The sequence below is a fragment of the Coenobita brevimanus genome, chromosome 38, assembly GCF_032717465.1.
Source record: "Coenobita brevimanus isolate Jiangsu-jjx chromosome 38, ASM3271746v2, whole genome shotgun sequence".
Lineage (NCBI taxonomy): Eukaryota > Metazoa > Arthropoda > Malacostraca > Decapoda > Coenobitidae > Coenobita > Coenobita brevimanus.
In genome coordinates this window covers 22,637,452-22,651,169 of record NC_136991.1, presented here as the reverse complement: position 1 = coordinate 22,651,169, position 13,718 = coordinate 22,637,452, and the positions used below count along the sequence as shown (strand labels likewise).

Genomic DNA, 13,718 nt, shown 5'->3' with positions numbered 1-13,718 from the left:
TTCCGTGTTTCCTGATACATCCTTTATCACTAGATTCTCTACTTTTTTTCCGAGTTCACTAATCCTCATAATTAATGTTTTCACCAGGTCCATGACATTAGTATTAGCATCAAAACCTTGAAATTCCATTCCCTCATTGTTTACGTTTTCGGCCATGTTTAATGTAAAGTACCTAAACAGCTGTTACGGAATAAGCCACAAACATTCATGTATATTATTGCCAACAGATCTTTGCATTTTTGGTAGTCTACTAACTTTCAATATTTTAAATTTAAGGAAAGACCCTAGGAGACAGGACAGACAAAATTCCTGAAACTACTCAAGGTTAGGAGCGATGCCTTGGACGTCCGCTCTCTCCGGCTGTTCGTGTGTGTGTAAATCAGCATCTAAGTGATTGGTTCATTATTAATGTGGGTGTGCCACTGGGTTGTGTGATGTCCCCATAGTTGTTCAATATATATATGAATGGGATGATGAGAGAAGTAAAAAGATGAGTAATGGAGAGAGGGATGGCACTGGTAATGAATGGCCTATCTATCTATCTATTGCCAGACGCCTCAATCCCGTTTGGGGTGGCCACAAACAAATCGCCTCCACATCGCCCTGTCCCCCGCCATTTCACTGCCCTGCTCCCAACTCACACCCCCCTCTCTCATATACATCTCCACCCCATCCCTCCATCTCATCCTCGGCCTCCCCCTCCCTCTTCCCCCCTCCACCTCACTCACATACACTCTCTTTGTCAGTCTTTCACCCTCCATCCTCTCCACATGGCCAAACCACCTCAGTGTGTTCCTCATAACACTTCCTATTACATCCACATCCACACTACAATGCTTCTTTATATCCTCATTCGTCAGCCTGTCTTTCCATGTGACTCCACAGGCTCCTCTTAAATAACTCATTTCCACTGCTGTCACTCTTGACTTGTGTCCTTCCAACAACGTCCAAGCTTCACTTCCATATGTTAGAGTTGGTATCACAATACTGTCATGTAGTAACTTTTTCACTTCCATGCTCACTTCCCTGTTTCTTATCACTGCTTTCAAAGAACCAGCAACCTTTCTTCCCTGCTGTATCCTTTCAAGCACTTCACCCTCCAAACCTCCATCCTTACTCATCACACTACCCAAGTACTTAAACATACTCACATTTTCCAATTCCTCACCATCCAACCTCGCTGTACATTCACTGACTTCACCTCTCTCAAAGACCATCACTTTACTCTTCCCTACATTCATCCTTAGATTCCGTGTCTTACACACTCTCCCAAACTCATCCACCAAGCCTTGCAGCTCCCCTTCGTCCTCACTCAACAACACAGTATCATCTGCAAACAACAGTATAGGGATTTTCCAAACACTATCCTCTCTCGCCAGGGCCACTCCAACATCCACTACCCTACCTTGTACCTCTTTTATTACCCCATCCATGTACAGATTGAACAACCATGGAGACATGACACATCCCTGTTTCAACCCAACCTTCAAAGAGAAAAATTCACTTAGTTCACCATCCACACGCACTGCAGCCTTAGCACCATCATACATACTCTTCACAGCATTCAACAACTTCCCATCTACTCCATATATTCTTAATACTTTCCACAATCCTTGTCTATCCACCCTGTCATTTGCTTTCTCCAAATCCATGAAAGCCACATACAACTTCTTTCCCTTTTCTAGAAACTTTTCCACTAAAGATCTAAGAATGAATATCTGATCTACACAACCTTTTCCCTTCCTAAAGCCTCCCTGTTCTTCTCGAACTAATTCCTCTGTTCCTTCTCTAACTCTGTCAATAAGTATCCAACCATACACTTTTCCTATTATACTAAGAAGACAAATGCCCCTATGATTACCACACACTTCTTTTTCCCCTGTTTCTTTGTACAAGGGAATAATTATATCTGACTTCCAATCCTCCGGAACTCTACCTTCCTTCCAGGCCAATCTGCACATCTTCCACATCCATTCTACTACTATCTCTCCCCCATACTTCAGCATTTCACCACACACTCCATCAATTCTTGGGGCTTTCCCCAATTTACCTTTCTTCATTGCTTCCACAACTTCCATCCTACTGATTTCTTCCTGTCTTCTCACCTCCCTCCTTCTCCCAGCCATTCCCCAGCCACTTATACTCGCATTACTTCCATCCTCTATGTTCAACAATTCCTTAAAGTGTTCTCTGAATGGAATATATCAAAGTTGTTGTATGCTGATGATGCACTGCTACTTGCAAATACTGGCCAAGAGCCTGACAGACTTGTGCAGAGTTTTGCTGATGTCTGTGAGTGTTGTGCCTTGAGAGTTAATGTAGAAAAGAGTAAAATGAAGGTTATTGAGAGAGAAAGTGACTCCCAATGTGATGTTAGAGTAAATGGAGAGAGACTGGAATTGGTGAGAGTTCAAATGCCTTGGTACAGTGATAGAAAAGAGAGGAATATGTGCAAAAAAGTGGAAAGTAGATTGACACAGGGAAGGAAAGTAGCTGGTGTTATGGAAGGCCTTGATAAAAAACAGAGGCTTGAGTGTTGCAGCTGCGCGGGACTTATGTGAAGGAGTGTTAGTGCCAACTTTAACATACATATGTGAGACTATGGTGTGGCATGAAAATGAAAAGTCAAGAGTGGAGATGGGACTGCTGAGAAATGTACTGTATGTGGAGTGCAGAGAGTGGATAGGATATGTAATAATGTGATACGTGAAAGATGTGAGTGAGCAAATCTGTGGGCACCCAGAATTGAAGAGAGTGCACTGAGATGGTTTGATCATGTGGAGAGAATGGATAACAATAGAGTGGTGAAAAAGGTATATCTGAGCAAATTTGATGGTTTGAGTGAGGTGGGCCAAGAAGAGGGTGGAGAAATATGGTGGGTGAGTGTGTGAGGAAGAGAGGTATGGAAGTTGGTGAGGCTACTGGACTGACTAGAAACCATGCTGGATGGATGAATTTTGTGCGGAGAAGCGCATAACCAGTGATTTGGCATCCCATTTTAATGCCGCAGTGTTCAGATTGACTGTCAAATCAGTATATGTGAAGCTACAGAACGTGATGAAAATTTGGGGGCCTATCTGATTGAGCTAGTGTTCTGTGGGTTTGAATGATGAGTGAACGGATGCATGGCCCATTGAATTGAGCAGACTTTGGCTGTCTGGACATTGCTACCCCTCATCCTGCTCATGGGTGGGAAAGGAGGTCCGGATGATGGTGATGATGATGGTGAACACCAGACAAAGTAAACACTTCTTTTAAAAGTATGAAAAGAAGAAAGGCCCCAGGAGAAGAAGGAATAGTAGCAGATTCATTATCAGATGTAGAAGAAGTTCAAAACTGGCTTACCCACTTGTATACTCAATTTCCCAAATGCACTATTTACTTTGCTTTACACGAAAGGCGACTCAAAAGATCTTAGTAATCATTGACCTGTTAGCATATTATCAGCTATCTACAGCTCTTCACTAAAGACCCTATGAACAAAATAACAACAAATTTGGAAGAAAACCAACTTCATGAGCAGGCAGGATTCCAAATTGGGTGTTTGACTACTGATCATCCCCAAATAGTGACTCAGCTATTCAAGAAAACTACAGAATATAATAAACCACCATGCTAAAGTTTTGTCGATTATGAAATGGCTTTTGACTCAGTACAGCACATAGCAATTATAGATTCGAGCAATGAGAACATTGTACAGTAAAACTACTCAAAAACATATACAAAGTGGGAACTGCTACAGTTTAGTTACATAAAGACTCAGAAAAAAATAAGATTGAGAAAGGGGTGCATCAGGGAGATACTGTTTCACTAAGATTATTTACAGCATGCCTTGAAAGTATTTTTAGAAAACTAGATTGGGAGAACAAAGAAGTCAGCATAGATGGAGAAAACTTAAACCATTTAAGATTTGCTGATAACAATGTCCTAAGCTCAGAAACAGCAAAGACATTGCAGGAAATGTTAAGTGACCTAAACAGAGAAGTCTCAGAGTAGGATAACTGACAGTAATCTGTCAGTTATCTGGCATACTTCAGCCAACCCCCACATCAGATAATGCAGAACACTGAATATTGAGAAGTACCCCCAATCAGCTTATCCATTCAGTTTTGAGCTAGATTTTGCATTATTATCTGTCTCAGCCCTTCATCCTAAAAACTTTCCTACAGTATTACCCTTGAGTAAATAATTAAAATTAAGCATAAAATATAATACAGTGTTGATACAGTACGTACACAGCCTTCCATCCTATAATGTGGCTAATACAGACTGACAACAAGCTGCACTATACTTTTTTGCTTTATGCATTCCATATGTTTCCATTATAAAGGGCTAAGCTAGAGTAGACATTTTTCAAAGTTGCCTTTTTCACCCCAAATCTTACCCAAATCCTTCAAAAAAACATCCTACTGACATTCAGTCAGATACTCATACACAGGGAGTTATTAATAATACATAGGAAAGGTTCCTAGGCAGTAATAAAAAAAGTTTAGGTCAATAACCTGACTGGCTGTGCTGGGCACACTCACTGTCCCCAATGCCCCCAGACCCATTTTCTCTACAGTAGTCACTGTCGAGATGTGGTTAGCTGGTCCCCTTCATCATCTGAGTCAATCCCTTCAAAGTCCGTGGAGGAAACAATGGACATAACCTCTTCGTCAGGTTCAGCACTGCCTTCCAGGCTTGAATCGTCCCCAGAGGATGGTTGTTGTGAAGCTTCCTGGCCAAATAAAAAAAAAAGTCTGTGATGCTCTTCTGTTGCCAAGATTCACTCTCTCCCCAAAGATCTCTGTGTACTGCCTCACATCATTGGCGACTAATGTAGCAGTTTGCTCAGCTCAGTCCTTATCTGTGTCCCGGTTGGTGATGATAAATGTGAGCCTCTTGCACAATTCCACAATTTTTCACAGCATTCTCGTTGCTGTCCCTTCCAGTGGCCTTTCCTCTGGCTCCCCTTGTTCCTCATGCTCCTCTTGCAGATGATCCAACAGTTCCTCAGTGTCCAGGGTGGGGTCTGGGGCAAGATACTCCTGTGTGTCAGAAGCGTCGAGTTGTTCCATGCCAGAGACTCTCCTTGCTCCCTCCATCGCTGTGTCAACCACTGCGTCAACACTCTGTGGCCTGGTCTCTAAGTTAAGCCTGTGGCCTGGGAAATCTTGCAAAATGTTGTGCCAGATGTGATGTGCCATGGCCTGTGTCAGTTAATTCCAGCCTTCAGCAATGGTGTTCACTCCGTTTTTTATGTTGAATGGCTTCCAAAAGTAGATGACAGGCTTTGCTTTCCTAGAGTGCTGTGTGGCGGTGGCAACAGCAATGGCAGCGGGTTGCAGTGGGGAGTCAAGGCTCTTGCCAGGGGTGGGTGACTCAGGCTGTGGTGAATCTGGTGAAGTTGCCAGCTTGTCAGTGTCAGTGACAGCTTGGAACATAGCAAAGGTCTTTGAGGCATTAGTTGCCTTGAGCACTGCAATCACTTCTTGGTCTAGTGGCTGGAAGAGTGAGGTTGTGTTCAGAGGCATGAACACAACCTTAATGCTGGGATGGCAATCATCAAGGAATGGTGAGTGACCTGGCACATTGTCTACAAGGAACAGGATCTTAAATGCAAGTTGCGCTGCTTGCAGAATTCTACATCTTTCGTGAAGCACTTGACAAACCATTTGAGACAGACTGTGCCCGACATCTACCCCTTCTTGTTGTACATCCAGTGCACATTGAGCTTGTCCATGTCACAATTCCTGTAGGGTTATGGTTTCATAGTTCGTGAGATAACAATTGGTTTCATTTTGCAGGTCCCAGAGGCATTACAGGTTAGGAGTAAAATGCGTCTTTTCTTAGATGCCATGTAACCCCCAAAAAAGCCACTCACACCATTGGATGTAGGCCCTTTTGGACATTTTTTTTTTTTTTTTTCCCAAAAAAAGACCCATCTTGTCAGCATTAAAAATCTAGTCCTGGGTGTACCCACCATCTCTGATGACATCTCTGAGAAATGCTGGGAAGCTAGAAGCAGCAGAAACATCATCACTGACCCCCTCACCAGTTAAACTAACACTCTTTAGCCCATTCCTCATAATAAAAGAATTCATTCAACCTTAGAGGCCTTAAAGGGTGTTGGCTGCTGCTGGTTTAGCCGGCTAGCAACCTCACTGTAGACAGGCTTGGCTTTGTCACGTAGCATGGTGCCGTCAATAGGGATGTTTCTCTGTCTCTGCCTCTCGATGAACCAAAGGAGAAATTGCTCCATGGTCTTCAGAGTTGCATTCCTGATCTTCATTGCAGCATGTGCTGCTGCTCTGGGGTTGGTCTGAAAGTATGCCTTTATCTTCTCTCAATCTTTCGAAATTGTCCTGATGGTGCTTTCATTAACCTTTTGCTTCACCGCCAAGTCAACTTGTCTCTTTCCACCCTCCAACTCTCGTATTATCTTCATTTTCTGCCTGTAGGTGAAGCGCTATCCCTTGTTGGTGGGTCACAGTCAGCTGTGAGGCATAACACTTAGGTAACAATGCTCTGTACCACGGGAGTATCTACCTCAGACGTGGCCACAAGGCGGGAGACCACCAAAAAACAGTGTAGGACGCCCCCAGTGTCCAATGGGGATATATATGGGTGTGACATCATGCAACCAGTCACAGTGCACTGCTTGTTTGACGTCATCACTCACAACATTTGACTTTCAGTGGGCCGTCTGAGCTTTAGCGCCTGACAGCTCGCCGCGGTATGTCTGTTTGTGACCACAGTATATATTTTTTGGTCACACTATGGGTGACCACGTAAGTATAAATCTGTGTTATGTGATACTGCGTTATACGGAGGTGACTGTATTACAGTAATACAGTACATAATATACAATAATCATAATCATACTGTACTCACCGAGTGTTGGCATCGATGGAGGGTAAATATGCACAGATACATCCTCACTATACAGTAGTCAGAGCTCCAGGGCACAGAGCACTGAGGTGCCACATGGTTAGTCACAGCACTACAGTAATAAGTGAGGCATGAGAGGCCACAGACTGTCTATTCTATCTATCTATCTATTGCCAGACGCCTCAATCTTGTTCAGGGTGGCCACAAACAAATCGCCTCCACGTTGCCCTGTCCCCCGCCATTGCACTGCCTTGCTCCCAACTCACACCCCTCTCTCTCTCATATACCTCTCCACCCCATCCCTCCATCTCATCCTTGGCCTCCCCCTCCCCCTTCCCCCCTCCACCTCACTCACATACACTCTCTTCGTCAGTCTTTCACCCTCCATTCTCTCCACATGGCCAAACCACCTCAGTGTATTCCTCCTAACACTTCCTATCACATCCACATCCACACCACAATGCTCCTTTATATCCTTATTTGTCAGTCTGTCTCTCCATGTGACTCCACAGGCCCCTCTTAAAGAAAATAACTCATTTCCACTGCTCTCACTCTTGACCTGTGTCCTTGCAGCAACGTCCAAGTTTCACTTCCACACGTTAGAGTTGGTATCACAATACTCTCATGTAGTAACTTTTTCACTTCCATGCTCACTTCCCTGCTTCTTATCACTGCTTTCAAAGAACCAGCAACCTTTCTTCCCTGCTGTACCCTTTCAAGCACTTCACCCTCCAAACCTCCATCCTTACTTATCACACTACCCAAGAATTTAAACATACTCACATTTTCCAATCCCTCACCATCCAACCTCGCTGTACATTCACTGACTTCACCTCTCTCAAAGACCATCACTTTACTCTTCCCTACATTCACCCTTAGATTCCGTTTCTTACACACTCTCCCAAACTCATCCACCAAGCCTTGCAGCTCTCCTTCGTCTTCACTCAACAACACAGTATCATCTGCAACAACAGCACAGGGAGTTTCCAAACACAACCCTCTCTCACCAGGCCACTCCAACATCCACTACCCTACCTTTTACCTCTTTTATTACCCCATTCATGTACAGATAGAACCACCATGGAGACATGACACATCCCTGTTTCAACCCAACCTTCAAAGAGAAAAATTCACTCAGTTCACCATCCACATGCACAGCAGCCTTAGCACCATCATACATACTCTTCACAGCATTCAACAACTTCCCATCTACTCCGTATATTCTTAATACTTTCCACAATTCTTGTCTATCCACCCTGTCATATGCTTTCTCCAAAACCATAAAAGCCGCATACAACTTCCTTCTCTTCTCTAGAAACTTTTCCACTAAAGATCTAAGAATGAATATCTGATATACTCAACCTTTTCCCTTCCTAAAGCCTCCCTGTTCTTCTCGAACTAATTCCTCTGTTCTTTCTCTAACTCTGTCAATATGTATCTTACCATACACTTTTCCTATGATACTAAGAAGACAGATGCCCCTATGATTACGACACACTTCTTTTTCCCCTTTTCCTTTGTACAAGGGAATAATTATACCTGACTTCCAATCCTCCAGGACTTTACCGTCCTCCCAGGCCAATCTGCACATTTTCCACATCCATTCTGCTACTGTCTCTCCCCCGTGCTTCAGCATTTCACCACACACTCCATCAATTCCTGGGGCTTTCCCCAATTTAACTTTCTTCATTGCTTCCACAACCTCTATCCTACTGATTTCTTCCTGTCTTCTCACCTCCCTCCTTCTCCCAGCCATTCCCCAGCCACTTATACTTGCATTACTTCCATCCTCTGTGTTCAACAATTCCTTAAAGTGTTCTCTCCATCTGCTCACTTTTTCTCCCTTCCACTAGTAATCTACCATTTTTATCTTTCACTCCCCTGCTAACTTCACTTCCACCCTGTCTTACTCTTTTCACCTCTTTCCAGAACATTTTCTTACAGTCCCTCCACTTTACACTCAAGTTCCTTCGAAATTCCTCATCCACTCTCTTCTTACTCTCTCTTACTAATCTTTTCACCTCTCTCTTTCTTTCTACATATAACTCTCTCTTCTGCCTCTCAACTTCTTCCACGCCCCTATTTCTCATCCATTCATTGTGTGTTTTCTTCTTTTGTGCTACAGCCTGTCTCACCTCTTCATTCCACCACGCTGTTCCTTGCACACCCCTCTGTCTTCTCTTCATCCCACACACCACATCGCATACTGCACATATTTCTTCTGTGAATATCCTTCCCACACCTTCCATGTCCCCCATCTGCTCCAATTCATATTTGCCCAGTCGTTCCTCCACTTCTCTCTTCTACTCTGCCTTTTTCTCATCCTCTTGTAACCTTTCCACTCTCCTTACAAATACTCCTTCTTCCCGTCCTTCCCTTCTTCTATTTCTCCATCTTAATTGGGTCATGATTCTGGCCACCACCAAGTAGTGGTCAGAAAGTCCACTCCCACAACCTCTATAAGCTATTGCATCCATTACACATTTTCGCATCCTTTCATCCACACACACATAATCAGTCATTGCCTTCCTTTCATTCAGTTCACCACCCACCTTTCTCATAACTCGCCATGTATATCTGTGGATCATTTTATGCCTGAAGAGGGTATTGGCTATCAACAACCACCTCCCAGCACAAATGTCCACTAACGCACTGGCATTCTCATCTATCTCAGCAGGCACACCCCACTCACCAACTATTCCATCCACCTTCACATTCCCTACTTTACCATTCATATCACCGATCAAAAACACTCTCTCATTCCTTCTAAACCTTTCCTTGCACACTTCCACATTTGTCCAGAACTCTTCTCTCACTCTGCTTGCACGATCTTGCATTGGCGCATACACACACACAATCGCCCACATTTGTATTCCAACTTTCAATCTTACCCACACAATCCTTGACCCAACTGATCCATACTCTCTTATGCTTTTCTTCCATCTTTTACTAACAACTGTACATACTCCTTCTTTTGCCCTCTCATTCTCACCTACTCCTGCACATATACCTTATTCTCTCACACTCTCACCTACCCATTTAGTTTCAGTTATTCCGCATACATCAACTTTCGCACCCTCAAGCACCTGGACAATCTCTCTCTCTTTCACCTCATCATTCGCTCCCCTTACATTCCATGTTCCGATTACCATGTCCTTTGTCCGGTCCTTGGTCGTCATCTTTTGGTCAGTCCATGTCCAAGGCTAATTGTTTGTCTTTTTAGTTAGGTGTTTTCTGGGGAGGGGCACTAACCCTCCGCCAAACCTTTTAGTCGCCTTTTATGACAAGCAGGGGTACTGGGGGAGTATTCTTGAAAAAAAACCCTACCCCCAGGGGTAGCCACTGTGTGGGTCACAAGAGCAGAGCACACAGATATGTTCTCACCATACGGGATCCACGGGAGAGACTGAGTGACTGACAGTAGGCTCAGCACACCGAGTGGGCCATTCCTGCAACGCATTGTGATTGACTGGTGTGTTGCGGCGTCTCCCCGCGTGCCAGTTGGGTCCCATGTCTGTGCCAGAGAGCAAATTGCTTCCCATTTCTGAACCAGATATTACATAATTTCACCTGATATTGTTTTAACAGAGCTGAACAAAATGCGCTAGATATTGCATTGGGCTGGATATTGTGATGACAGATAATTGAGAGTGTACTGTTTGATCCAAATACACCATAGAGTGTCGTCAAAGTAAATGAAGAAATTCTTGAAGAAGTTGGATAGTACAATTATTTGGGCCAAATACTAAAACTAATGAAAAACCATGAAAATGAAATAGAAAGACACATAACAGTTGGATGGAAAGCTTTTGCTAAACAAAGTGACATCTTGAAAAGTAGTTTGCCAGGATGTATAAAGCAAATACATGTAGCATGTAATGAATATAATGTATACCTGTATTTCTGGGTATGACATATGGTTGTGAGATCTGGAAACTGACAGAATCAGTGGAAAACGAACTACAGTAATCCATTCTTAAAGATCAATGGAAAGGTCAGTGTTCGGAATATCATTGAGAGACTGGAAAATGTCAACTTGGGTGAGAGAGCAGAGTAAAGTCAAAGACATTACAGAAGTTATAAAAACACGGGAATGGAGGTGGTTAGGTCATGTAGCAAGAATAAGAGATAACTGATGAAGGAAGAGTTAGGCTGACTAGATTCCAGGAGATTGCAGGTGTAGCAGAAAATGGCCAGACATGCGGAGAGATGAGATTGAGAAGTTTGCAAGCAAAACCTGGTAGAGTTGGCTTAGTCAAGAAGTAGTTTGCAAGCAAAACCTGGCAGAGATTGAGCCAGTCAAGAAATAATTTGCAGACAAAACCTGACAGGGATTGGCTTAGCCAAGAAATTTTTAGAGAAGATTGGGAGAGGTCTTCATTCAGCATCGGAATAGCAATGGTTGCTGTTGCTGATGATGATTTAATTTTTATACCTATGTTATGTGCTGTAATCAAAGGAAAATGTGTTTGGGTTGGCTTGCATTGGGTCTTGGGTCATTTTTAGCCTAATTTTGGGTAAAACTTTGATTATCCAGAAACCCAAGTATCCAGACAGGCCTTGCCCAAATTAGTGCAGATATGAGAAGGTTTTCTGTATTTCCCTCTGCCTGTGATCTCCAATCTTTTAAATCCAGTGCATGTCAAATGAATGGATCTTGAATTTGGCTCTTGTTTCTTTTTCTCAGAATAACCAGTTATGTGTTCTTCTAGCCTGTGGTTCCTACTCTGCTATTGAAAAAAAAAAAAAAAAAAAAAAAAAAAAAATTTAGCCGAGGGAAACCCTTATATCTTGTTGTTAAGTACCCGGTAACTCATCTGTCTGGCCAAGCAGATCCATCCACCGCAGGCAGGCAGCTGCTTCAGCAAGGCCATCGTGTGCAGTGAACTAATGTTCCCTGCATTGGACAGCACCTTGCCACAGCATGGCACATGAAAGGGTATGGAGGTTTAATTCCAGGATAGATACTGCTTATGCATCCCCCCCACCAAGTTAACAGGGGCACCATTGTAGGCTCTGTGTGACCCCATTAGTTGGATATAGTTATCACTGAGCACTGCAAACAATTTCATGGGTTACAGGAAACCATTAGGCTTGTCACTCAGTGTAGAGCCACCTAAGTTAGGGAGAGCTCTGTCACATGAATGGATGATGTGTGCCCCCACCTACCACCACTCCCTTTTAGGTGAAAAGTTACTCCAATTTCAAATCTGTGTACTAGTACCTTCAGAAATACCCTTTTATTCCAGGAATCTATCCTGTTTTTAGAACATTTCATTAGTACCACTGATTCAGCTTCTGATATGGCAATTCTCCTTTCAGGTTCAAGTACTGGTACCGTGGAATGAGGTGGTGGTTCTTGATGACATAGTGATGACTGTTGCAGGTCTTACCTCATCCCCACCCCAGTCCCTCTCCCTTAATGACCCACTCTTGCCTGGTCGTCCAGATTCATCTGTACCTCGCTGCCCTAGTCATGATTATGACTTGTTGCGTCCTGTTGTCATGGCAACATGGCAGAATGTGTTACAAGGGGAGTGCCCAGAGACTGATGCCATTTTGGTGGAAGCACAAGCTGTTCAAGAATCTGTACAGATACCAGGAACTGGAATGTATCTTGTCTATCATTCATCCAGGTTAGCAGTTCATTTGCTTATACTTTGATCCTTGGTATTCTTCTGTTGTTGTTTAACAGATACAACTTACATATTGCTTGTTATTATGGGTCTGTAATTGTCCATCTTTTATCTTCATTCTGTAACTACTGTATAATAGATAAACATTTTTTCCCACCTTCCTTTTGAAAAGTGCTTTTGTATTCCCCTGGTCTTGGTTTTATTTTGAAGTGGCATGAATCAGCTGACCTTGTATAGTAATGTCATTTCTTTTTCAACAGTTTTTATCTTTTTATGGCGTTTTCATCCTTTTTAATATCAGCAAAGCTTATTTTACTCTCTCCTCATGAAGGTAGCCACTAACCTCCATCTCCTTCATTCTTCTCTTGCAGAGTGAAGGGATATGAATCAACTGTCCGCCTTCAGCTTACACCAGAGATAATCCCAGACTCTCTTCGCCGTGTTCATCTTCGCATAGTACTGGAGGGTACACTGTTTACTCGAGTATTTGAGGCTGACCCCAGCCTAAAGTTCACTTATGCGTGGGATCGTTTAAATGTCTACAGGTTAGTGATCATTAGAAATAAGGTGGCCTAAGTATGAAACATTTCACACTCAAAATCGTGGAATGTTTAATTAATTAATTATGTTTTATTGTCTGATAAGTAATTTCCAACAAAACCATCATTATTGTGCATGATGTTTAAAACTCAGACTTAAGAATGTCAGATTTTGTGCCACATACCTGAATGTTAAAGTATTTCCCATGAGAGGTTGAGGAGTTCTTCTTGTGTGTGCATAGAATCCCTGCCACTTCAAATGCATCCTTTCATTGTTGATGTTTACTGTTGGAAGGGGGTGGGTAGGAACCACTGAGCTCTATAATATGGAGAGGCTATTCCGCACGAGCATGTAACGTTGGCCGCCACATTGAAACACTTGCACTCGTCACCTCCACCATGGTAATGCAGTTGAATCACTACTCTTTGCTTGCTGTTTCTGTTTCACTGTTGCTTACATAAGCCAAATAGTGGGCCATGGCATTTTCCAAATTCATCAGCTGATTTCAAAAGGCATGGGTGTGGTGTAGTGCATAAACAACATCAGCACTGCCCTGGGCCCCTGGTGGCAGTTACATAAACTACGCTGTGCTACCCATGAGAAAGCCTCTCCATGCTATAGTGCTCAGTGGTAGGAACAGTGTTTTCTGTACTGGAAGGAAACATTGAG

General features: G+C 43.2%; 1 protein-coding gene across 1 annotated transcript in view; it reads left to right on the top strand.

The window, feature by feature from the left end:
- Positions 1 to 13,718, top strand: part of LOC145396553 (teneurin-m-like) — a 1,418,848-nt gene that overhangs the window by 902,609 nt on the left and 502,521 nt on the right. The window contains exons 28-29 of the mRNA XM_080269929.1: positions 12,196 to 12,509; positions 12,881 to 13,054. Of these exons, the coding sequence (XP_080126055.1) occupies positions 12,196 to 12,509; positions 12,881 to 13,054 (488 nt within the window). The remainder of the gene's footprint in view (positions 1 to 12,195; positions 12,510 to 12,880; positions 13,055 to 13,718) is intronic.